Source organism: Otolemur garnettii, unplaced genomic scaffold, assembly GCF_000181295.1.
Source record: "Otolemur garnettii isolate 467f Iridium unplaced genomic scaffold, OtoGar3 scaffold00009, whole genome shotgun sequence".
In the NCBI taxonomy this organism is placed as follows: domain Eukaryota; kingdom Metazoa; phylum Chordata; class Mammalia; order Primates; family Galagidae; genus Otolemur; species Otolemur garnettii.
Window position 1 is genome coordinate 1,888,169 of NW_003852404.1, and position 27,025 is coordinate 1,915,193.

The 27,025-nt window shown below is 41.3% G+C and overlaps 1 protein-coding gene across 1 annotated transcript in view; it reads left to right on the top strand.

Moving 5' to 3' along the window:
- Window positions 1-5,214: 5,214 nt before the first annotated feature.
- MAOB (monoamine oxidase B) overlaps window positions 5,215-27,025 on the top strand; it is a 153,313-nt gene continuing 131,502 nt past the window's right edge. Inside the window, exon 1 of the mRNA XM_003783800.3 lies at window positions 5,215-5,401. Coding sequence (XP_003783848.1) covers window positions 5,356-5,401 — 46 coding nt within the window. The 5' untranslated portion in view covers window positions 5,215-5,355. The remainder of the gene's footprint in view (window positions 5,402-27,025) is intronic.

Sequence of the window (27,025 nt, forward strand, 5' to 3'; positions counted from 1 at the left end):
GTAGCTGGGACCACAGGTGCCCACCACAACGCCCGGCTATTTTTTTTGGTTGCAGTCATCATTGTTTGGCCAGCCCAGGTTGGATTCGAACCCGCCACCTTAGGTGTATATGGCTGGCACCTTAGCCACTTGAGCCACAGGCGTCGAGCCTAATTTTCTTTTTATTAAAGAAATTTGTGGAAACTCTTAATTCTATGTTTTTGGAAAATATCTCTTCTGATCTTCTTTCTGAGATGAATGTTTTGCTATTTACCCTTCCTCTGTGTGCCATACAATTGTCATCACATCATCTGTTCTGATATGTCACTCCTTGTTTAGGACCCTATTTGTGATTTGTAGAAATATTCTTAGCCTCAACATTAGTCATTGTAAAAAATTTGCCTTGAGTACAGATTATTTAGCACTTATTATGCAAGTAAGGTTTTGTTTTTCTTCAACATGGTCTACAACATATTTGGGGATAACCTCTACCTTTCTGAAAAATTATGCAGCCCGGTGTCTTTACCTGACTCCGTATGTTCTGGGGCTAACTCCTCTGTGTTTTGCCCATGTGTTCCTTGTCTTGTCCATACTATGGCAATGAAGTCACAGGGTAAAGCGTTCATATTCTGGTTCTTTGTGCAGGAAGAGTCATTTTTCTGTTCATCTCCACCTTCTCGCTATAAGCCAGCTCAGCACAAGCCCATAGCTGTTGATCTGGTAAGGTGAGCTGTTGATACCCACCTGTCATTTGACTTGTTTCCTATCAATTCCACTTTGATCTAGTACCTTACCAGTCCTTTGGCTCTCAGGTAGTTCTTTCCTTTGGCACCTTAAACAAGCCTTTGTACTTTTAAAAAAGATCTGGATTCTGTAATCTAGTCTCCAAGCATGAAGTCCTTGACTTGGATTGAAGCTGGGATCCTCCAACTCTTAGGATCCTTGTGGATTTGGGATTTCTCCCAAGCAAGTCATTGAGGCCCAAAGCAAGGTCTTGGCCCATTGAAAGGTCCTTTACCACTTTTTCATTGCCCTGAAAGAGATTTAGACACTCTCAGATTAGGATCCAAGCTGATGATTGATATTTCACTACACAGAACCAGGGCCCTATAACATTTCCAATTCAACATTATTAAAGAGCTGGCTGCAATGGCTGACCCTTTCATCATTTTATTCATCAATATATGTTTAAAAAAGATTAACAGAGGAGTTGGAAAAAAGAAACTGATAAGCTCTAAAGAATCTAATTTTAAAACAAATTTTCTACCCCCGTCAAGCTTCTAGCATTAAAAAAAAAAGCAAAATGTACAACTTAGATAATATCTGGCTAACACACTGTTCTGCACAGCCTACTTCTTTATTGAAACCTCCTAAGAGACTCAGTGAAATATCTGTTAATGAAAAACTGGACAGCAAGAAAGAAGTAATAAGGACATTTTTATCTCTTTGGCAGTCTTCTAATAAAAAATGAAATGAAAGTAAGTTCATTTTAATTGATGAAAGAAACATGGATTTCATCAAGTTGAAAGGCAAGCACTGCTGGGGCAAGTAGCATTCTTGCTTTGAGGTGTTGAGCATTGCTCCACTGGAACATGAATTAAGTTTATTGCAACAGTCTGTTTTCATATTTAGTTTTCCTAGGAGTAGTATCATTTCTTATTTATAATGGTATATGTCCAATGATGAGCACAAGACCTGAGTGTAATAATTTACTGGTGCCTGATATATTATTCTTGAATGAATGAATAAAAGATGAGATGATCCATTATTCTTTCCGGCAGAAATTTATTATCTAGTTGGAAGGGAACACACACAAAAATAAATGATGTTTTATGTCAGTTTATTGATTGTTAATCACCCACTGTTATCACTTTACTGTTCACAATTTTTTGTGGTGTCTGTGATAAGTCCTAAAGGGGGACAAGATGTTCTTTCTATACTGGCCTGCGTCCATTTCTTCCAATACTCCACCCTCAAGTTTGCTTTCCAATTTATCCCTCTGGTCACTCTTCTGAAGTGCCCTTCTTCCTCAATAACTGATTAATCCCTCTTCATCTTTCAAGTCCCAGTAGAAATGTTATTTCTTTCTGGAGATCATCTGTGATTGCCTGGGCTAGGTTATCTGATCCTGGTTCAGAATTACACTTGTGATCACTCCTCCTGGATGTCATCCCTGACAACCATGAGCCTCATGAAGGCAAGGACAGGTTCTGTCTTGTTCCTCTCTTCCAGCATAGGGCTCAGCATAGTAGGTATTCAATAAAAGCTGATATAATGAATAGCACCTTCTTATTGGGAGCACCATGGTATAGGTAAGGGTCTCTAGAGCATGGAACTGGTTCTTGAACTGATGAGAAGGCAGAGGCCTAGAGTAGAGAATATGCTCAGGGTCTGTGGTTCATAGGCCAGCAGCACTGAGATTACCTGGAGCTTGTTAACAATGTGATTTCTTAGACCCCACCTCAGCCCTGGGTGATTTGCATGCATGTTCAAGTTGGAGAAGTACTGTTTTTCATCTGGCCACCCAAAGGAGAAGGCATACCTTGAGAATTATCCCACTTAAGAGACTGAGGCCCTGAATAAGCCTGAATCGTCTATATGTGGGGACACAGGGTGGCCTCAGGGACCAACTAAAGTCTTCTATTTCACCTTTGCCCCAAGCCTGAGTTCTAATTCAACCCATTTTTACCTCATCTGGCACAAGGTAACTGATTATTTTTGTCTGGGAAAAATGCTGTTTGCCTGCGAGTTTTTTCCAGTCACATGAAGCTGCAGTTCCTCTCTCAGCCTCCTTACTGGTTGATCATGGAGAAGGGATATTCAGTCCACAGTCCACCTTGGATGTAAAGGGTCAGGTGCCCAGACCCCTGTCTGACTTTGCACTGAGGAACCAAGCAAAAGAGATCTCAAGCAGATCCCACAAGGATCCTATCTTAGTGTGTTTTGTGCTGCTATAGCAGAATACCTGAGACCGGGTAATCTATAAGGAAGAGAAATGCATTGTTTCATGGTCCTAGATGCTAAGAATTTCAAGATTGAGGGATTAGCATCCAAAGAGGGCCTTCTTGCTCACATCATCCCATGATGGATGGGCTATGAGGGGTGAGAGAAAATACACCAAACTTGAGCTTCAAGCCCTTTTTATTTATTTATTATTATTATTTTTTTGGCCAGGGCTGGGTTTGAACCCACCACTTCTGGCATATGGGGTCAGCGCTCTACTCCTCTGAGCCACAGACACCACCCTTCAAGCCTTTTTTATAGCAGCATTAATCCATTCATGAAGGTGGTACACTCATGACCTAAACACCTTTTAAAGGTCCTACTTCTCAACACTGCTGCCTTGGGGATTAAATTTCTGACACATGACCTTCGAGGGGCACATTTAAGCCATGGCAGATCCACTCCAAGCATCCCAACCCACCTGACATGTGAGTCACTTGTAGACTAGGTGAGGGGACAGAGCGTTCACAGCTAAGAAGCTCACAACTTCAGGGACCTATAGAAAGAGGTAGACCAGATAGGGCATGGCCAGGAGGCTGTCTGTAGGGTGAGGCAGCTTCATTCCCTGCAGTGGGGACATGAGGTGGAGCTCAGGGTTTAGATACAGGGTCTGAGTATTTTATACCAAAGCAAGAGAGATGGAAGTTTCTAGAACATAAGTCAAAAATGGACCAAGACTTTTCCTGCCACAGTGACTTTTTAGTTGCAGAAGTGCTCAAACCCTCTTCTAGTCTGAGGGCAGTAGTTCAGGATACCTTGGTAGCAGGGCATACAGGGAGTGGGTAGGATAAGGTAGAAGTTTGCTTTAAGTTCTTATCAATTCACGACACCTGGGCCAATCCCAGGCCTGCATATCCCCTAGCCTGAACTTCATCCAGTTATTTCTTGTAACTCTTCCCACTTTCAATTTTCAAAGGTGGCTTTCCTACTGCTCTGTAGAAACAAACCTCTGGGGTTTTTGTTTTTGTTTTTGAGATAGAGCCTCACTATGTTGCCCTCGGTAGAGTGCTGTGATGTCACAGCTCACAGCAACCTCTAGCTCTTGGGCTTAGGCGATTCTCTTGCCTCAGCCTCCCGAGTAGCTGGGACTACAGGACCCCACCACAACACCCGGTTATTTTTTGGTGTTGCAGTTTGGCCGGGGCTGGGTTCAAACCCGCTACCCCTCAGTATATGGGCACAGTGCCCTACTCACTGAGCCACAGGCACCACCCACAAACCTCTGTTTTATGTTGCTTAAACACCTATATTTTTTTCTTTTTCTTTCTTTTTTTCTTTCTTTCTTTCTTTTCTTTTTTTTTTTTTTTTTTTTTTTTTTTGTTGCAGTTTTTGACCAGGGCTGGGTTTGAACTCGCCACCTCCGGCATATGGGACCAGAGCCCTACCCTTTTGAGCCACAGGTGCGGCCCAAACACCTATAATCTTATTGAATTACCCCTATGTTTGGTTAGACAGAATTCCCAGACCTGCATCCCAGGGTCACTTAAGTAACTCAGCCTGATGATTTAGGGGGGACTCTGAATCCCACCCTGCCCATCCTTAGTCTCTCTCCCGCTGCCCCAGCCTCCTGGATTTCAGCCTCAACAGCTTCTACCTCTGACACACAGGGTTATTCAATGTACAGTTGGCTCTTTTTATCACTTGCAAAAGTGGAAATACTTAAGAGCATCTTAAGGTGCTGCATGAGCAATGCTAGGGTGAAGGCTTCCTGACTTAATTACATGGGGGAATGGGGAATGAAGTGGGTATACGGAGGAGGCTGAGGTGGGCTGGAAATCTCACCCAAGAATGTGCCAAGAAATGGCAATAGTGTGTGGTGGAGCAAAGTGGGTCTCAGAATCTTCCTGGCTTTTTTTTCCTTTTCAACTTGTTATGTTACCTTGGACACTCACTAAGTTGTGTCACTTTCCTCATCTGTAAAATGGACTGTTGTAAGTTTGAACAGGAATCATGAGTTAAGTGTCTGGTACCTTGAAAGTGCTCAATGAATGTGGAGGAGTAATTGGGTGGCTAGAAGACACCGCCAATCTGCTAGCCCCCAGCCCCCAAGATCAATAGCGCACTAGCAAGGCCCAGGGGTGGTGGCCCCGGAGCCGGATTCTTTGAGGCCCCAGTGACCTCTTGGCCCAAGCGCCCGCCCTTCCCAGGCGTGCGGGCGGGAGGCCGAGCTGCGGGCGGGGGCGGTGGCCCCGCGCTCCAACCAGCCTGCGCGTCGCGGGCGGGCGGGGCTGAGCGTCCCGGCGCCTGGGGCAGGTCTTATAGCTGCTGGCCAAGGCGCTAGTGCGTGGGGGCAGTGTACGGCTGGCGGGCGGGGGCCGAGGCCCAGAGACCGGAGCAGCGGGCACCAGGGCGGCCTGGAGCTGGGCGAGCGCCATGAGTACCAAATGCGACGTGGTCGTGGTGGGGGGCGGCATCTCAGGTCAGTCGCGGCCGCGCGCCCTCCTTCTTCTTCGCGCACTCGGACAGGTGGCCGCCTAGGAGAGGTGCGCGGGGCGGCAGTGGGGCGCGGGCTGAGCCCGGAGCCCCTCGATTCTCTGTGCACCGGCCGGTCTCTGCGGGTCCCGAACGCTGCGGATTGAACCCTCTCTCGGTAGAAGGATTTGGTGCCACCAGAGACAAGGCTGGGGGTTAGAAGGAAGCCTGTTGAAGGTCTAGGGCCAGACTTTGACCTTCTTCCCGGGAAGGCTGTCAGGCCTTTCCTTGCTGGAATTTTCGAAGCCTGGGTAAAAGGGGTGAGAAGAGAGGAGGCATCTTGGGGGCGGGAGGGTTCAAAGGTCAGTCATTGCTCCCACTTAATCTGCACGCTGAGTACCCTGGCTTAGAGCAGGCATACACCACGACGTATTTTTATCCTGGTATTGGGAAAATGGCCTTGAACAGAAGGAAGAGGTTGGATTCTGCCAATCAATTACCAAAGGCCTCCCAGACCCCCCCCCCCGCCGAGTTCTATGAATGTCAAGGATCTACCTGAGGCTGCAGGGCCTTCCGGGAAAATGCCTCTTCTCTCCCTCCCAACCCGTCGGGGTGGACGAGCTACAACTTGGCTCTCTGACCCAGCCCATATTTGGCATGGATGGAAACAGAGACTATCCCTCAGCCACAGGGCTGCTGTGTGCAGCAGGGGTGACAAAAAAAAAACAAAAACCAGACGCCAGAAGGAGGAATGGGGTTAGTGGGGGGGTGGGGAGGAGTTGAGTTGATCATATGATAGTGGGATCCGTAGGAATGAGTAATGCTCCCAGTATGGGCTTATAAACAGACTCCAGGGATACTTCAACCCAACTCTCAGCACCTCGTGTTGCTTGAGCAGTAATTAAGGCACTTCCAGACCCTGAGAATGTGTTGTCTAAAACTTGCTTTAACCAGTTTTCAAGTAGCCTTCAAGAGCAGGAGTGGCCTTGCTCTCTATGAAGAGGGCAAGGCCGAGGTGTTGGAACTCCCCTGTGGCTGGAGAGGAAACAACTGCATTGGGGGTTGGTTGCTGACCCTGGTGCTGTGCTGCTGCCACCTCTGCTGCAGCCCTCTGCACCCATGCCAAGCCCTGTGCCCAGTGCTGCAGGTACATAGATACATAACCTCAGCATGCTGAAGTTGGCCAAGGCTGTGTATAGATGCAGTTTTCATTTTATTGATTGATTGGGGCAAAGTCTCCCTCTGTTGCCCTCAGTAGAGTGCCATAGCATCTTAGCTCACAGCAACCTTGGGCTCAAGAGTGATCCCCTTGCCTCAGCCTCCCAAGTAGCTGAGACTACAGATATTTGCCACAATGCCCAGTTGGTTTTTCTGTTTTTAGGAGACATGAGGTCTCACTGTTGCTCAGGTTGGTATGGAATTCCTGAGCTCAAGCACTCTGCCTGCCTGGGCCTCCCAGAGTGCTAGGATTACAGGTGAGAGCCACTGTGCCTGGCCTAGATTTAGTTTTCTTTCAGTATTATTATTATTATTATTATTTTGTGAGACAGAGTCTCACTATGTTTCCCTGGGTAGAGTGTTGTGGCATTACAGCTCACAGCAACCTCCAACTACTGGGCTCAAGCAATTCTCTTGCCTCAGCCTCCCAAGTAGCTGGGGAAGCTGGGACTACAGGCACCTACCACAATGCCTGGCCATTTTTTGTTGCATAGTTGAATAGTACTGACTATTGTTGCAGTTGTCATTGCTGGTTAGCTGGCCCAGGCTGGATTCTTACCCACCAACTTTGGTGTATGTGGTTAACGCCATAACCACTGTACTACGGGCGCCGAACCTTGTTTCAGTTTTTTTGACATCCTTTCTCCTAGAGGAACTTATACATAAATGCATACCTAGAATGTTTTAGAAAATATTAAATGTGTCTTGGTACTGCCTTGCACAACACCCCATCTTATGGAGTGCTGAAGGTTCTTTTTTCAGTCCTCCTGAATCCTTTTCTTACTTTAGTATGCCTAATGGGTTCAAATTCTCCTATTTTCCCCTGTTATTTTGCTCTTTCTAATTCACATCCAGACTTGTAAGTTCATGTAAGTTATTCATGTTAAACTCACACAGGGAGGGTAGATAAGGGTTTTGCAGTTTTTACAACAGTGATGAACCTTGACATTCATTCCCTAACCTTTATCAAAACAAGGGACTGCTAAGTAAATTTGCCTTTCCATGGAATAAGCATTGTTCTAAGAACCAAAAAAACTAGGTTCCAAGGCTCAACCTTACTTAGTTGTTTATCTGCTACATAGGGATAACACCAATTAGTTATAGCTAGATTTCAGGGTTGTGAAGGACAAGCGAAACAATGAAATATGGCACAAAGTCTCACAAGAGTTTTGTTCATTTGTTCAAAAAATAGGCATCAGGGGAGGCTATGCTGGGAGATTAAAAAATGGATCATGTTGTTCTTGACCTAGAAGACTTCCAATCCAAGAAGGAAGATGGGATGCTCAAACAAAGAGAATGCAAGGTAGAAGGTCATCTGTGCCACAAGAGGGGTCCATTCATTTATTCATCATTCACTCGATTAATATTCACTTTATGAAGTGAATATCCTGCCTCAAAAGGAGGAAAAAACAACTTATACCATGCCATTGCCCCTGGGACCCTCACAAGCTGATATGAGAGACAGAGTCCATACTGTTTGACCTGTGATAGATGCCTTAGTAGTACATGTAAAAGGTTCTAGGGAAGGTGATTGGAGAAAATGTCAAACTCTGAGAAAATCTTCATAGAGGAGGTAACATTTGACTTGAGTTTTTTTTTTTTTTTTGCAGTTTTTGGGTTGAATCCACCACCTCTGGTATATGGGGCCTGCACCCTACTCCTTGAGCCACAGGCGCCACCCCATTTAACTTGAGTCTTTTTTTTTTTTTTTTGCAGTTTTTGGCCGGGGCTGGGTTTGAACCCGCCACCTCCGGCATATGGGGCCGGCGCCCTACTCCTTTGAGCTACTGGTGCCTCCCATTGACTTGAGTCTTAACAAACATGAATTCACCAGGAGATTAGATGAAAAAAGCATTTTAGGCTACAGCACAGCTTACATAAAACCACAAATATGTGCAAGAACATGGTTACATGTTTAGAAAACCTTAAGAGCTTCAGTGTGGAGAGGTGGGAGGTCTGGTGGGAGACAAAGCTAGAAAGATCAGTTGAGGTGAATTGTGGGAAGCCTTGTGTATCATCCCTCCAAAGTTTAGCCTCTTCTGTGGTGGATGAATAGTACTATTTTTTGTTCCCTAAGAATGATGATATTATGATATTAGCAAAAAGAGGCATGGGATGTGTTGGGAAAAGATAGGATATATAGAGTTGGAGGTACTGGGAGGACACCCAGTGAGAGAAATGTGGGTTATAGATGTGCATGACAGAGAAGTTTGAATTGAAGCCATTAAAATAGATGAAATGGTCAAAACTAAGGGTGCAAAGTGTCTAATTTTAGAACTAATAGGTTACTGGCATAATAATTTTTATTTAACAGTCTCTGAATTCAATCCTGGTTTTTAAACATTGTTAATTATTAAACTTGGGACATTCTTGTAATTCCCTGATAATTTTTAAAGCTGTCAGCAAACTTTAATCACTCCCTTTGGGATAACAGGGATGTATTGGGAGTATAGTTGGTTAATATGTAACCGTCTTTTTTGATGTTTGAGAAATTCCAAGGCACTTGTAGACCAGCTTTTTAGAAATGTGTTCTGTATATAAATGAATACCTACTGAAATCTCTTTCACCCATGGGGCTGGACATGTCTGGAGACTTGGCATAGCAATGGCATCTTCCACATGGAGCTGGACAGCAACATGTTGCTTTTGTTCTGAGTCTCAAGTTTAGTATTTGGGTTGATGGAACCATGAGAACTACCCTTTGCAATTCTAGAATGGTTCTTGCTCGGTCCTTAAAATAAAAGCTATAAAAGGCATCTCAAGGGCGGCACCTGTGGCTCAAAGGAGGAGGGCACTGGCCCCATATGCCAGAGGTGGCCAGTTCAAGCCCAGCCCCTGCCAAAAACTGCAAAAAAAAAAAAAGGCATCTCAAAGCAGAAATGAGAACGTTTTGGCCAGGCTTGGGAGAGGAGAGTTGGTCATCTAAGGGTGGAAAGCACTTGTTTGAAATCCCTAGAAGAGATGGAATTGGGCTTCTAAATTGTAACCAACACCTGGCAGGTGATCTGTGGGGCCAGGACAACAATCCTGGCTGTAGGCTAGCAGTACTGGCCTGGGCAGAAAGTGTCATAGATAGTTCACTAGGGGTCACGAGTTGAGGGATGCAGTGGGCACACGTGCCAAAGCCCCTACACTTACCTTTGGTAAAGAAAAATGGAGAACTTCCCTGTGCTTCTCTAACCCATTTGAATGTATAGATGTGCCTGGAAATTTATATATCCCAGTCAAGGAATGAACATAGAGAGGTTATACAGCAATGTTAAAATAGCATAGGCTTCAGTGTCAGACTTGTTGGGAATCGCATTTCTTACACTTAACCTATTGTATAACCTTAAAAGTTAAATAAATTCTGTTCTTCAACTGCCTTATTTTAAAATGGACTTATAATACCTTCCTGGCAGACCTGTTGCAAGGATTCAAAATAATGTACATGAAGAACCATGAACTTTGGTGGTCATTATGGCTTTGGACTGTAGTTGCCTTGATCTACCTTTTGGAAAATACATCTGTATTTGGCTTGGAGGGTTTTTAATCTATAGGAACAAGCAAGAGGCATTTCTGTGTAATCACTTCTTCCTTTTCCCAAGTGATTTTTTTCTGGATGTGAGGCATATAGGTGTACAAGATGGCAACAGGATTTGGGGTATATGTGTGGGTGTCAGTAGGGACCTGCCTATTGGTTCCAGCCTCATCCTGCCCCAGCCCATCCCTTTATTCCCCCAAGCGATGGGACTGAGCAACTCAGCCTCTTTTTGGACTGTGGGACCCATGGGGTTCCTCATGAGAAATTCTGGAAGCCCTAGATCTATACTTCAGTCTCACTCCAGTCTGGCTGTTATTCCAATTTTGACCTGGTCCTCATTTCAGCCACCTGAATTCCATCTTAATTATAATGGAAAACAAATGCATTAATAACAAATGATATTATTTATTTGATAATATTTAATAATAATAAAAAATGGTAGCATATCAAGATATCAAGGGCCGTCTACACGCTGGGCCAGGTATTAGGAGCTTGGTTAGAATGATAGCAATTCTGTGAAGGTTAAGCATGACAAAGCCTTGTTACTTCTGCTCAATGCTAACACCTGGGGCACATTGGTAAATGGGGCCAGTTGGTGGGCTATGGGAGCTGAGCTAGGTGCCTCTAGAGTCACAATTTCTAGGTGCTTATATGTCTTCAGAAGTCACTAGGGGAGGCTTAAGCCTTGGCTTGGCCATTGATAATGGCCTGGGTTTCCTTCCCCTCCAGTTAAGTGAGTGTTGAGGCCTAGTCCCTGCTGTATACACAAGGGCAGTGGTAAAGCAGAAGGGTTAAGAGCATGGTGTCTACCCTTTTCCACCATAATCTAGCTGTGACAAATTAGGCAAACAGTTAACCTTCCTATGCCTTAGTTTCCTCATCTGGAAAATCAATATCATAATGGAATATTTCATAATCCATTAAAAGAGAAAATATATATAAAGTGCTTGGAGGCTCAGCGCCTATAGCTCAGTGGCTAGGGCACCAGCCACATACACCGGAGCTGGTGGGTTTGAATGCAACCCAGGCCTGCCAAACAACAATGACAACTACAACCAAAAAATAGCCGGCTGTTGTGGCGGGCACCTGTAGTCCCAACTACTTGGGAGGCTGACGCAAGAGAATCGCTTAAGCCCAGGAGTTGGAGGTTGCTGTGAGCTGTGATGCTATGGCACTCTACCCAGGGTGACAAAGTGAGACTGTCTCAAAAGAAAAAAATAAAATAAAGTGCTTGGAATGGGGCTTGGCATGTGGCAAGTGCACAATAGGTATTGGCTATTATTGTTAATTGGGCTGACAAAATAGCTGCTAGCCACTAAAGCAGTGGTTCTCAACTTTCCTAATGCCGCTGATACTGGATTTTTGATACTGAATTTCCAGGCTCTTGGTCTTGGCGTTTCGAAAAATGAAGCGACAGACCACCGGATAGGTTTTATTCAACCGGTATAAGGGTTACAGCTCTTACAACAAGCCAAACCTCCTCATAGAGTAGGATTAGCAGTAAGATAGGTTTTATAATCTGAGTGTTCCAGCTCTTACAAAGGGGCAAACCTCTTTGCAAGTGTTTACAGCTCTTACAAAGGGGCAAATCTCCTTGCAAGTGTTTACAGCTCTTATAGAAGGGCAAATCTCATAGAGCAGGATACAAGTGTTACAGAGCCAAACCTCTTTGCTCTTCTGCTCTTTCTCCTAAGATCTGCTGAGGTTTGTTTTCAGGGTCTCTGGCTTATATAGGGGCAGTTGTCCAATGAGCTTTTGGGTCTTGAAAACAGACTAATCATGAGTAGGTTTTGAAAACGGACCAATCAGGGATGCGCTGGAGGAATTGCCAGAAGTCCACGTGAGGAGACAGCACGGTGCCAGTGTCTTTCCTTGCACGTGTTCGGTTCCTTTGGCTACTGGAGCCTCTGTTGGGGGAGGGAAGCTCCCCCTGCTTGCCTACGCTCCAGCCTGCTGGTTCCTCTGCCAGCTGCCACCACCAACACCGCCAATACAGAGGCAGGAGGTCCTCCAGCCCCGCTCAGCTGAGCTGGCTGGAGTGCCACTTGTCTGGTATCACCGCAACCCCTTAATATAGTTCCTCATGTTGTGGTCACCCCAACCATAAAATTAATAATGTTTTGATTTAATAGATTAATTTTATTCCCCTAAATAAGATGATTTATATTAATTATATAATTAAAATAATCAATAATTTATTAATTAAATTAATAATTTCATAGTGTTATGGTTGGGGGTCACCACAACATGAGGAACTGTATTAAAGGGTCACGGCATTAGGAAGGTTGAGAACCGCTGCACTAAGGTCTGCAGTGCCAGTATGCCAGCCTTCTCTGCTATCAACCTTTGAATTGGGTTTGTGGCTGTGTGCATGCATGCCCTGACATACACATACTCTCTCACACTCCGGGAATATCATTCTGTAATAGGGATGCTACTTTCAAGCTCTGCTTTCTTGGCTTATGTGTAATTTACTAACGTAGATGATGTGAGGAAGGCAGCAGCAGCTCAATTTAAAGAAAAAGCCTCAACGCTACTTGTTTTAATGTATATTTAAGACATAAAGATACCAGAAATTGTATTTTCTTTTTCTTTTTTGAGACAGTGTTTCTGTTGCCCTTTGTAGAGTGCTGTAGCATCATAGCTCACAGCAACATCAAACTGTTGGGCTCAAGTGATCCTTCTTGCCCCAGCTTCCCAAGCAGCTGGGACTATAGGTTCCCACCATAATGACTGGCTATGCCAGAAACTGTAAACATGTTTCTATACAAAAAGGAAGGAGGATAACAAAAACATTAAGCACAAGGTCTCTGGGGCCTGGGACTTGGGTTCACATCTCACCTGTTCCCCTAAATGTGGAGCTTGATAAAGTTATCTACTTCTTCAGCCTCAAAATCCTTACTTAAAAAGAGGGGAGAGGGTCTTGTGCTAACTCAACTCCTAAAATGTTTAATAAATGTTAACTTTATTATTTTTACAAGTCACTGGGCAATACTTAACTGAGGGGACCCTGGAAGCTTGCAAGATCAAATACCTTTCTGGTTCCAAAATGTAAGTCAAATCAAGAGACCGTATTCAGATGTCTTATGTGTCTGAAAAATGAGTGTTTCTATCTCCATAACAGAATGCTTTAAAAATTTACTCAGGTTAGACCGGGCACGGTGGCTAACACCTGTAATCCCAGCTCTTGGGAGGCCGAGGCAGGTAGACTGCCTGAGGTCACCAGTTCGAGACCAGCCTGAGCCAGAGCGAGACCCTGTCTCTTAAAAACAAAAGTGGGGGTGGTGCCTATGGCTCAGTGTGTAGGGCACCGGCACCTGCAACCAAAAAAAAAAAAAAAATAGCTCAGGTTAAAATTGCAGCATTATCCTTTCCAAGGATCTCAGTCTATCCTTTGCAAGGACTTCAAGCTATCCTTTGCTAGCTTATTAGTAATGTGTTTGCAAAAGAGTTATTTCACTTAAGACAGGGGCATAATGAGATAAAATTCTTTCCTGATTTTGAACATCCAAGTAACAAACTTCTTCTGAGCTAAAAAAAAATGTTTTGATTTAACAGATTCATTGGTGACAAAAGATGGAAGTAGCTTTAGAATTTTTTACCTATACGTTATGATCACCTGGGTCTACATCCAAGGAAAAACAGATCTAGAAGGGGTCAAAGACCTCTCACCGGCTCCAGACCTCACAGCCACTTTTTTTGAATAAAATTACTGTCCTTGGAAATGAGCTCTTAGCCTTAAGAGGAAATGCAATTGGAACTGACCAAATGGTGCAGGGTGGGAGGACCAAAAGCACCCATTCTTCAAAAATCAAGAATATTTCAAATACATTGTTTCTATTCTCAAGTTCACAAACTGGATCTATCTTTGGCCTCCTCAGTTAACTCAGTAAATAAAGATATTATAGAAAAGCAAGTCCACGTTAGCAATGTCTCCTGAGTCAACATGCATTTATTTACTGAAAGGAGGTATAGAAAAATGGTAAGGACAAGTTCCTGACTGCAAGAATCTGGAAATGTAGCCAGAGACACACTAGTAGTATATACTACAATAAGGAACAATTAAAAATAATATATGATTGAATTAAGAACCGTGGGGCTTAAGGGCTAAGCCAAATAGAAGAAATCTTTAAGTCTTATTAAGGGAGTTAAATTTATCAGATCCTGAACAGTCCAGGTCTGAGTAGGTAGTCATGTGCCTGATAGCCAAGGAAGCCAAGACATGGATAGAAGTTGAGAGATGTTCAGCTAATTGTAATTAATCTGATTATCCTGAATGCTCAAGGGAGGTTTCAAGCAAAATGTAGGTAAAGAGGAGGCAAGAATGGGTAGGAGGAAGTCTTCAAAGATGCATTTTCCTCTTTTGACTGTCTGCTGAGAGCTTACCCAGAGAAGTATCACAAACAATAATCAATGTCTTCCTTCTGAAGTTTTAACATTGTAATTGAAGGACTTGACAGTGTTTACAATTTTCCTTTTTAAAAAAATGAAAATTAAAAACAGATTTTCTTCCCAAGGGCTGGAACCCTATTTACTAAGTGACATCTTGGGCAATCTCAAACACAAAGCGATAGTTCATCCTATTTGTTATATAAAAACTGCCATTGTAACCTTTTGTTTTTTGGAGAGAGGGGACACAGGTCAGAAAACATCTGCAGGTAAGTGTGACCTTTCAAATGTTAGTCATTTTACCATAGTCTCCATTTAATGGCATGTTAAATGTCATATGCTAGTTAATTTCCACTTCATGTTTAAGCTCTTGATCTTTAGTTCGGCATCTCTTACCTAGGCCTTTTTTTATACAGGCCTCCTCCTTCTCAACGTTTATTGGAATTGCACAACGATGAAGGTGTTCAACTAAGTCCTCAGTTTTGTTTGCTGTCCTTCTAGCCTAAATAATCCTCTTCCCTTTTGATGAACCTCTCCAACATTTCTAAAGATTTTTGTTTTATACTGAATTTGGAATCCTGATTTCACCTTTTGGAGTTGCAGCTGCTTTTTGGTTGTGTTTCTGTCTTAAACTGTCTCGGTAATTATGTCTTTAATTATACCTCACTTCTTTGGATTATTTTCCAGTTTTCTACATTAAAGAAACAAGCTCTTCGGAAGAGCTTTTGTCAACCAGCAGAACATCTATCTTTCAGAAGGATAAAGTGAAGAATTATAACTAAATTAATTAATAGCCAAACTCCTTTCAATTTTTTTTAAAGAAAGGCTACTGATATAAATGAAAAAGGCAATCACATTCCACTTTAGTGATTTATAGTATGAGAAATTTTTTAGAGTGATGGAAATATTTTTTAATAATGTGAATTACATATTATGAAAACCTTTAAATTACAGAAAATGGCAAGAAGAAAATGAAAATCATAATTGAACCCCACAAAAACCTAAACACTGTTACTGTTTGCCTCCTATCTTTTTTTATGCATAGCATATGTTGTCTTTACTGTACTCATTTGTATCCTTTTTAAAAAATAAATAATAACATATTATGAAGGTTTAACCATGTCTAAATGTTCTGCTTGTGATCTTGATAATGTTATAATATTAGTTCATATGATCGTATTATAAGTTATTTAACTAGTCTCCTATTGCTGAACATTTGTATTATTTCAAATTTTTGCTATTTTAAACAAAGCTATTATGAAACTAAGTTAATGTGCATGATTATGATTATTTCTTCAGGAAATTTCGAGAAAATATTGGGAATCCTTTTAAGGCATTTAATAATGGTTGCAAAATTGTCACCCCAAGAATGTTTTGCCCCCCGTAAGTTTTACTTTATGGTGTAATCTTAATAATGGCCTTCTTCTTGGCCATTTCAATAGGAAACCAATATTCCTCCTTCTCTTAGCACAGTGCAGACACAGACATGATTCTCCACCAGTTCATAGTTGTAAATTAAAGAAGGTGTAGGTGCTAGAAATTACAAAAATCTTCAGTTTTGTAAAATTTTAGTCGTGACAAGTAAACTTTGCTCTCTGTAACATGCATGTAATTTTTTTTTTTTATAATTATGGCCTATGCCTACCATTATTTACTAGGAATATATATTTTTATACTACTTTCAAATTTATTGGATATAGTTTATTGTGTGCTTCTAAGAAGTTTGGCATCAGTAATTAGATAACTATTGTGTATAATTGCAGAAAAGAAAAGAACCTTGTAAGAGATCATTTTCTGTGATTAATTATTTTTTACCCATCTAGATTAAACATGAATGCAGCTTTTGTCCACAGTCTCTTATAACAGCTGATCAAACAGCTGTTTCATGTTTTACATTTTAATTTCCTCCCTAGTTTGCATTTAGGTCCTCTGATAGAGTTCAGTTTATTTACGAGACCCATAAGATACAGTTGACTGTTTCAAAATAGCCCTTTTATGCTATGCCAGTTAGTCGAAATCAAACAGCCCTTGTTAAACACTGGCAATAAACACATATAAAGGTGTGTACTAAAGTGAATTGTCTTCCTTTCATCAAATTTATTTCCCTGTGTTATTATTTCTGCAGGGGAAAAAAATAAATTTGTTCATTTGGCGGTTCATGCATTCAATACCACTTATCAAGTGCCCTATTTACCAAACATTGAGTTAGGCATGGGAATCATACAGTTGGGTAATACATGGGCCCATCTTTAATACACCAAGCAGAGGGAAGCAGATGTGTACAAGTGAATGCTCTGAAGGGTGATGGGTGCTGAGAAAAGTGTTCAAATCCAGCCCAGGCCCGCCAAACAACAATGATGGCTGCAACCAAAGGTCCCAGCTACTTGGGAGGCTGAGGCAGGAGACTCGCTTGAGCCCAGGAGTTGGAGGTTGCTGTGAGCTGTGATGCCACAGCATTCTACCCAGGGTGACGGCTTGAGACTCTGTCTCAAAAAATAAAAATAAAAATAAAAATAAATCTAGCTTCCTTCCTCATAGATGAATTCCTTTGAAAGGAGTTTGTACGTTTAAAGATTGCTCGAGAGTACATTTTAAACCAGTCTTCGAAATTAGAAGCCTTAGTGAATTTTAAATTTCTAATGAATAGATAAGTATGTATAAGGATTTTGGATATCTTTGTTTAGCAAATAGAGAATTTCTTAAAAATATTAGCACTTGGACTTTAATCCAGTTAAATAATACATTCTGTATATAATTTTTTAGCATCATTTTTTAATATTTCTCAAATGCAATGGAGGGAGACTTCAATGACAATGAGAAATTATGTCTTCAAGTTATTTTTAAAGTGAGAACTTACTCAATTTTGTAATTGTAGCTATGTGTGAAGAACAAACAAAACACATGTGCAAAATGTAATAACTGCAATATCTGCCTGGCATTTCCAAGGGACCTTGATTACATGTACTTCTTATATACGTGCTGAGAAGGGAAATATTCATTTGTTCTCAACAAATGCATCCTTCCTATCAGGTGTTATGTGCAGTATATTGGTTTGTGTAATTCACATTAAGTGGAAGGTCACAGAGAGATGAAGAATAGAAATACTTATTTCACACTGTTGTCTAGGTGAATATTGTTTTCTCCATCTTAGCATCTGAATCTTACAGTACAGTGCAGTATAGGGGTATTTGGAGCCTACAAATTGTTATTTAGCTAATACCATTTTCCAAAATACTTTCCATGGTCTAAGAAAAGCATTTCTGGTTTCTTGTGCTACATATTAGTTGAGCATTCTAAAATGGCATTCCCATGTTACTACAGTTTCCTGCTTCCCTTCCTAAATCACTAGCTGCTCCATGAGTCTCCTTTGCCAGCCCTCTTTGCCCACTCCTTATTTAGCTTCCAGGATTTCCTGTTTTGAAAAATGGAACCACCTGCGGGCAAATTTTCAAGCAGACTCTTGACATTTTTAGCAGACATTGTAGGGGCCCAACCAGATCCCCTTACCCTTATTTCTATACATGTGGACTTTTGGTTTCTGTCTGCTCCAGTTCTTTGCCTAGCCCTAAAGGCTTTCTCTGGCCACTGGAGTCCCTCTTGCCTCATACTCAAGGCGGCAAACAGTGGGGTAGGGTTAATTGCCCTCTAAAAGCAGCCATCAGACTCTGACTGACATAATTTGATCGATAAGTAACCCAGTTTCCTCACCTCTTGGAATAGCTGAGGCCTGTTCCATGCTCTCCCGGATGTTCCCACAATTGCCCACAGTGGTAATCCACTTGACACTGTACCCTTTCTTAGCCACATTCCATTGTCTCACCTCCCCAGATCCCTACCAGGGCTTGAGAACACCTCTCAAATAAACTAGTCTCACCCAAATCCTTATTTCAGGTGTGTTTTTAGACCAAGTCAAACCAAGACAAAATTATTCTAGATGCTTTTTTCTTTTTGATCTTTTATTATTACTCAAGTCCTGTTGGAGATTGAACATAGATTTCAAGCCTGTCCACCTCACTGTCTTCATGCCCTTTCTGGATCTGGGGTTTCTCACATCGATGGCTGTAGTCCCTAGAGTCTGCTTGTGTATGTCCCATCATTCAGTCTAGCCCTTTTCCAGCCCCTTTCTACTATTTACTGTGATAAAATACACCTAACATAAAATTTATCATCTAGTTTGTTTTTAAGTATTACACAGTTGAATGGCATTCAGTACATTCACATTGTTGTACACACATCACCACCATCCATTGCTTGAACTTTTTTCATCTTCCCAAATTAAAACTCTGGACCTCTTAAGCATTATTAACTCCCCATTCTCCCCTCTCCCAGCCTCTGGCAAGCACCATTGAATTTTCTATCTCTGTGTCAGGATTATTTCACCTAGCATAACGTCCTTAAGGTTCATCCATCCAGTCTATTCTTACACTAAAGGAAGAACAACTTGGCTTTTTTTTTTTTTTTTTTTAGAGACAGAGTCTCACTTTGTTACCCTCAGTAAAGTGCCGTGGAGTCATAGCTCATATCAACCTCAGATTCTTGGGCTCAAGCAATCCTCTTGCCTCAGTCTCCTAAATAGCTGGGACTACAGGTGCCCACCACAATGCCTGGCTAGTTTTTAGATGGGATCTGGCTCTGGCTCAGGCTGGTCTGGAACTTGTGAGCTCAAGCAACCCACCCACCTCAGCCTTCAAGAGTGCTAACATTATAGGTGTGAGCAACCTTATCCACCCTAACAACTTATTTTTTATGGGGCAAATATCAAATTTGATATTTTTAAGTCATAGCACATATTTTTTTTGCCCCATATACCAGAGGTGGTGGGTTCAAACCCAGCCCCAGCCCAAAAAAAAAAAAAGTGACAAGTGCAGTTATTCAAAGACAAAGCTAAATAGATGTCGACCTCTGCCCTAATCCCTGCCCTCCTGGTGGCCCATGTTAGCCACCTCATGTGTAACCTTCTACACTTTTCTCCTAAAAGGGCAATTTTTCTAAAATGTAAATCTCATGAGGTTATTCTTTGGCTTCAAACCCTTCTGAGGCTCCCATTAGCCCCAGGATAACATCTGAAATGATGGTTATGGCCCACGCACACCACAGACCTATGTGTTGTATTCATCTATTTAGAAAACACAATATAAACAATGTTATTGAATCTCAAAATTTGCAGTGTAACCTAATAAAGATGTATTGGTGGTGTTAAAAGACAATTAAGGGGAACAGCTTCCTAGCCTTGAAAAAAAACTGTGCATCCTTCTCTTCATTCCCCAATCTGATCATTAAGTTGCAATTGAAACCAATTTTATAAAATATCAAGTAGCTGAATTTATTTTAATTTAATTTGATATACAGTTGACCTTTGGGAAAGCACTTTCATCAATTTATTTGTATCCACTTTTTTTTTCCCTGATATGGAGAGGGTTAGTGGCAATATAAAGGAAGGTAGAAGGTGATTGTAGAGAAGTTTTACAACTGTGGGACTGTAAGTGCTTTAGGTCTGTAAAAAGCATGCACTTATAAAGAAAAGTTGAACATTTCAACAGTCTAGTAAATGAAAAGAAATCACTCATGTGAGATTATGACTAACTAGGTTTTTTTTTTAAGTTCATTTTATAGTCCTACCATTCAAAGACATGCAGTCTTAACTTTGGGCATATTCTCTCCCAGTCTTTTTAATACATTTGTTAGTTTTGGCTGAGTGTGTGTGCACGTGCACATGTGCATGCATGTGGCACACATTTGTATTTGCAGTCATATTATAGACACAATTTTACATCTTTTCTATTTAGTCTACGCTATTATAACATAAGCATTATTATAGTCTTTATGAACATAGTTTAAGTAACATTGAATAATGGGTACCATAGCTTACTTAACTAATACCAGACTTTTGGACATAATGCGTTAAGTAGGTACATTGTTATTATTGACACTGCACTAAATATCTTCAGGAATAATTACTTTTCCATATTTGGTATTATTTCCTGAGGATTGGATCATAAAGTAATACTTTCTGATTTTAAAATATGGACAGTTTAAAGTTTTTGACAGATACTGCCAAATTACTTTTCTGAAGTGCTTTACCAATTCCTCTTTCTGCCAGCTTTGTTTCATCACACTGTTGGAAGCAATTAATATTATCCATTTTTTCAATCTTTCTCAAATTGAGAATGAAATGATATTTTCACATTGGGAGGTGAAATGGTGATTTTTTGTTTAAATTACTGGCAAAGTCTAACATTTTCCTCGTGTCTATTATTCAATTATATTTTCTGGGAGGGTTATTTTTATTTCATTTTTTCTCAACTTGTAGATAGAATATGAGGTGGAATTCCATCCTCTTTTTGGATAAACTAATGTTTATTTATGTTTATGTTTCTGAGCTGATAGGTAACTCATACTATAAATATTTTCTGCCAAGCTGTAGTTGCTCTCTCTGCCTTTGAGAGCCCTTATGCCTTCCCAGGGCATGTATTCTGTGAGCCAACCACTTCCAGTCTACAGATTTCACACCCAGGTGCTTAGGCAGTAGCCACAGGGTGATTCTTGATACTGCAATTAAAGTGGCCTAATCCAATAAGTAAACTTCCCTGAACATGTTCTCTGTGTGGTATTATTCTATGTAAAATTGGCGTTGTGATTCTATTAGTTTCACAGATCTTCAGAGAAACTCTGGTTTCAAAACTCCCTTTTACTATCATGACTGCCAAATTTCTATATATTTTCTGCCAAGCCAACAAATGCAAAAATAAATATTTATTGGCTTTGCACTGGGCTTAGTTAAGAGAGGCAAAAGGAAGTGGGGAAGGATGAGATACAGAAGGGCATAGTAAGGTACAGTGCTAAGAATGTACAGAGAGACGCCCACAAAAATACAACACGGAAATAAAGACTTGCAGAATCAAACAGAAATCCAGAGGTACAAGGAAGCACAGAAGAACATAACATCACGCATAATTTTCTGGATTTGGAGTTTTTCCACTAATGACTTTTAAAATACTGTATTTTGCAACTTCGGGTGTAAATGGTGTCATTGCCATTTTGAGCTGGCAAAGGATTTGGTTCTTTGGGAGGAATTTGTCAAGGATCAAAGGTTTTTCAGGTTTGGATTATATTTCCCTTCAAAAGATGGAATTGGTCTCTCCCGTTCCATGACTGGTGACTCATTTAACAGTTTTGGGATAGGCCCAAAGCTTGGGGGGCACAGAGACTGTTCAAGCTGCTTAAGAGTACACAGAGACACAAAATATCTCAGCCGGAGCATAATATTAAAATGCATTTAATATGTAAGACATTTCTGTAAGTAGCAAGTACAGCATAGAACAGCTCTTTCTTTTCAACTCTCCAGCAGGGCAAGTATAGAATTTAAATGTCCCAGAGGAATTAATAATTAGCAAAACCCTTAAAATACCTCTTTCAAAATTCAGGTGCTCAAGTGACTTTCAGCAGAGGAAGCATTTTAATTTTCTGACAAGTGTCCAAAATGGTGTTACCTATTAAAGGGAAGGAACTCTATAGACTTTAGACACAAGGCAGACAAGCTGTGGAGCTGACATTATGCTGTTGATATTTGGGGACCTGTTTTGAATCCATGTCCAGGTGGAAGACTGCACTTCAGCATTGGTATTTTAATTTTTTTCTCTTGAAAAAAAATTGTATTAAATTTGTAATTAAAGGACATTTGGAGTGGAAAATTGGGGGCTGAAAATTATAAAGGATACCTGTGATCAACTGGTCACATTGACATTAAAATAAGTTTTGCGATAAATCAGGTTTTGAATAGCCATGCATTTTGATGGACCCACCAGAGTTAAGTTTTTTGCAAAAAGAGTCACTCTTCTCAGCAGAACTAATTGACTTGTCTAAGTTATTTCATGCCAGCAACAAATACGTATTGGAGATATTCTTCCAGATGCTAGGGATAAAGTGGGAAACAAGATCCCTGCTCTTATAGAACTTATCATCTAGGGTGGCGCCTGTGGCTCAAAGAAGTAGGGCACCAGCTCCATATACCACAGGTGGTAGGTTCAAACCCGACCCCCACCAAAAACTGCAAAAAAAAAAAAAAATAATAATAATATAATAAAATAAAACTTAAAAAAAGAAAAAGAACTTATCATCTAGTGGAGTCGGAGGTGTGTGTGTGGGGAGTCACGTAATAAATAACCAATGGACCAACCAAATAAATACCTACCTACATACGCAGTACTGGTAGTGGTAAGTAATCCATGAAAAGTGAAATAGCATGGAGTGATGGAGCACAGTCAGGGAATGCCTCCTCCTTAGAAAGGACATGTAAGCTGAGATGCACAGTGGTGAACATGTAAATATCAGGCAGGAGAGCATCACAGGAGGTGGGAACAACCTTTGCATGTTCAAGGAACAGAAAGAACATCAATTTGGCTGGAGAAGAATGATCAAGGAGGAGTAGGCAAGATGTGTGAGCAAGAGTGAGGTCATACAGGGCCCTATAAGTTAAAGGGCCTCTGTTTGCAATGTAAATCATTGCAAGATTTGAAATAGGGAAGTATCATGAGTTAGATACTCTGTACTATGTAAATTGTAATCTTAGAGAGGCAAAAGTGAAACAGTTGCAAGGCTTTTGCAATAGTACCAAGGAGAGACAATGACCAAAGTAGTATTAGAAGGGGTGCTAAGAAATGTTTATATTCAGGTGGAGTTGACTTGCTGGTGTATTGATTGGAGGAAAGAGTGGTCGGGGGAAAAAAGAATCCAGGACAATTCCTAAATTTTGGCCTGGACAAGTTGGCGAATTGTGGTATCATTTCTAAGATGGAAAAGACTAGAAAGGAACTGGTTTGGGAAAGGGGACTCAAGAGCTCCATTTGGGACGTGTTAAGTTTCAGTGTATACTGCAACTAAGTGTTAAGGAGGCAGTTTATATATTAAACTGAAGCTTCAATGCTGTGGAATTGAATGAGGTCACCTGGGAATGATTTTAAAACATAGAGCTCTAAGAACTGAATCCTGGGACTCTCCAACGTTTAGAGGTTGGGAAGAGGAGGAGAATCCAGCATAAGAGTTTGAGAAGGAGCAACCAGTTCAGAAAGGAAGAAGCCCAAAGTAGAGTATCTCTCAGAAATAAAGTGAAAATAGTGGGTGGAGAAGGAGGGCGTGATGAAATTCTGCTAAGGGAACAAGTAATTTAAGGACAAAGATGTGACCATTGGATTCAGCAATAGGAAGATCACTGGCTCCTTGACAAGTGGAGTCTCATCAGATTGGTAGGGATGAAAAAGTCTGACTGGAGTGAGGTGGGGAAATAGAGGCAGTACATAAAGATTATTCTTCGAAGAAGTGTTATAAAGGGATTCAAAAGGAGGGGGATTGTACATAAAAGGAGGTTTTAGGTCACAGATTTTTTGAAGATGGGAGATAATCAGAGCAGGCTCATGTGCTACTGTTAATGTTCCAGGAGAGAAGGGGAAATTGGTGGTGCATTCATTTAATTGCAAGAAGGTATCTGTCAAATGCAATGGTCTTAATTTCAGCGAGAACTATTGAAATAATCTTTCTGATCATGATTAAGCAGAAGATATTGCTTAGATCATTCCAAGACCATGATAAAAATATTGTTAACAGAGAAGAAACTGCTTTGCTCCCTCTCTGTTATGGTCACTGGGTATTCATTCTATCCATAGGACAAGTTATCCATTTGTTTTGAAAAAAGATAGTTTTAGACCAGTCATTTGTGTGTGCATGATGTATGCATAGATTGAAGAAATATTAAAACTTTGGAGTTGATACCAATATTATAAGACTTGATTAATAAAATAAACCATCTATATTGAATCCAAGGATGATGAAAGATACTGCAGGAAGCTCTACGTTGTCAACAAGCACTTATAGGGAGAGGAAAGTGAAGTACAGGAATCAGTAATTTCTAAGCCCAGGGCGCCAGAAGTCCCACCTTCTTGGGAGGCTGAGGCAAGAGAATCACTTAAGCCTAAGAGTTTGATGCCATGGCAGTCTACCGAGGGTGACATAGTGAGACTCTGTCTCAAAAAAATAATAATTTCCAAGCCCAGCCTACTCATCATCAGTAGCAGTAGCAGTTCCACTATGTACAAGTAATTTTGAACATATAATCTTACCATCAACCTTGCCTGGAAGGTATTGTCCCCACTTCACAAACAATAATTAGAAGTAAATTACTTGCCCAAGATTCCACAGTGCCTATGAGACACAGTCTGACTGTGTTGCCCTGGGTAGGATGCAGTGGAGTCATTATAGCTAGCAGCCACCTCAAACTCTTGGGCTCAAGTGATTCTCTTGTCTCAGTCTCCCCAGTAGCTGGGTAGCTGGGACTACAGGTGCCTGCCAAAATACCCAGCTAGTTTCTCTATTTTTAGTAGAGATGGGGTCTTGCTCTTCTTGCTTAGGTTAGTCTTGAACTCCTAAGCTCAAGCAATCCACCCACCTTGGCTTCCCATTGCTAGGATTATAGGCATGAGCCACCATGCCTGCCAAAACCTAATTCTTACCATTTCAAAGGCAAATAATTTCTAAGATGTTGGTATTCATTCATTGAACAGATATTTTGGGGGTATTTGCCACATAATGGGCTCTGTGCTGAGTACCTTATATATGTTGCTCCATTTTCTTTTCACAGCTACTTGATGAGACAGGGATAAACACTTTTCACTTTTACAGATCAGAAAATTGAGATTTGAAGAAGGGAATAAATTTGATCACGTAGTCAGTGGCAGACCCAGAATATGAAAGATGTGTAATTTTTTATTAAAGATGTTAAAATTTTCCTTTTTATAGTAGTACAAACCCAATTTAACAAAGACTTAATTAAAACGTTTGGATTGGGGCCCACCAGTCAGCATGACATCAAGATATTCTGACTAAAAGCACCTGGATTTGTTTTTGATTTGAGGTAACTGAACAGATGTCTTAAAGTGAATAGGGAAACTGGATCTGAGCTACAGACACCCCTAGAATAATCTGCCCAGACAGCAATAGATTTTTTTTTCTCTATGCACTAGTGTTAATTCTTTTTTCTTTCTTTCTTCCTTTTTTTTTCTTTTGCAGTTTTTGGCCAGGGCTGGGTTTGAACCCACCACCTCTGGCATATGGGGCCGGCGCTCTACTCCTTTGAGCCACAGGCACTGCCCAGTAGTGTTAATTCTTATATGTCAGGTCCTTTTCTGTCAGTGACACTGAAATCTAGAATGATCTTTTTGTAAAGTATAATTTTCTCTAAAAAAGACTGCACCTAATAAAAGTATAAGTTATTTCATCTGAGTTCCATTTGAGGCCTCATCTTCACAAACATTGCCTGCTTCTTTTGGCTTTCTTTTAAGTCTTTTATCAAATCACAAGCTGGATTTTGGCCAGACGAGGAAAGATTTCAACCTGTCTTGAATCTGCTGGTATGAAATAACAGGGAAAAGTCGCTCTCCAAAATTAATTTGAGGGAAGCTTTAAATTGTGGAGCTCTCAAAAAGATTCTTATGGATTTAGATGCAAATTCTGCCTCCGCCTGTCTTCTAGCCCTACGGGGCCCCCTCCTTCTTAGTGTGGGTGAGCCAGAAGGGGTTGCTATGGAAATCCCTACTTGGGGCTGCTAATGTAACCTGGGGACTGGTTAGGGTAAATTGTCTAGAGGAGGTGACACCTGAGCTGTGTTTTAGGGGAGGAAGCAGAATTAGCTGAAATCTCAGCAGAAGAAAGGCCTGGAAACTCTAACCCTTGTGGGGTATGAAAGGAACCCCTGGGGAGGTGGTTCAGTATTACCAGAGTGTAGGGTGGGGAGAAGAAGGAGAAGAGGCTAGAGAAACTGCTAGGGGCCAGGTCATGCTGGATCTTGTAAGGCAGATCTTGTAAAATGGGATAAGGGGCCTGGAACACTCAAGAATGAAGCCTTATTTTTAGGCTTGAGCTTCTGGGCCTAAGTAATAAGGAAGAAGAAGAAAACCTTGGAAAATGGGGAGGATTTGATCATTCATCTGTTTCAGGTTTTTCAATAACCCTACTGAAAATCAGGGATTTTCTTATCAGTGACAGGAAGAGCCTCCATCTTTGGAGCCATACGGGGAACTTACTTGAATCAGTGAGTGCGCAGGAAAATAGCATCTTTCCTCAGTTGAAGCCATGTCCCCATTAATGGGTGAGGCCCAATGATAGCTTAGAGCAGTGGTACTAATATGACTCATACATTATTTACTCTGCTGGGGTCCCTGAGGCTTCTGGGTTTTCAAACCCTTATTTGGAATGAAACATGAAGGTGAGATCTTGCCAGAACCTCAAAACCTGTAAGTCTGAGACAAACCCAGGCAACATAACTTCCAGGGGCTAGCACGCAAGAGGTAGGAGGTGCAAATGGCTAAGAGCAGCCAGAGATGGGGGAGGAAATTCTCTGAAGCCAGATTGGCAGTTGTCTTTCCTTTCTAAGGAAGGCAGAGACCAGAGCGGGACAAACTCCAGCACTCTGGGAAAGTAGTTTTGCCAAGATTGGATTTTATGTCAAGATGG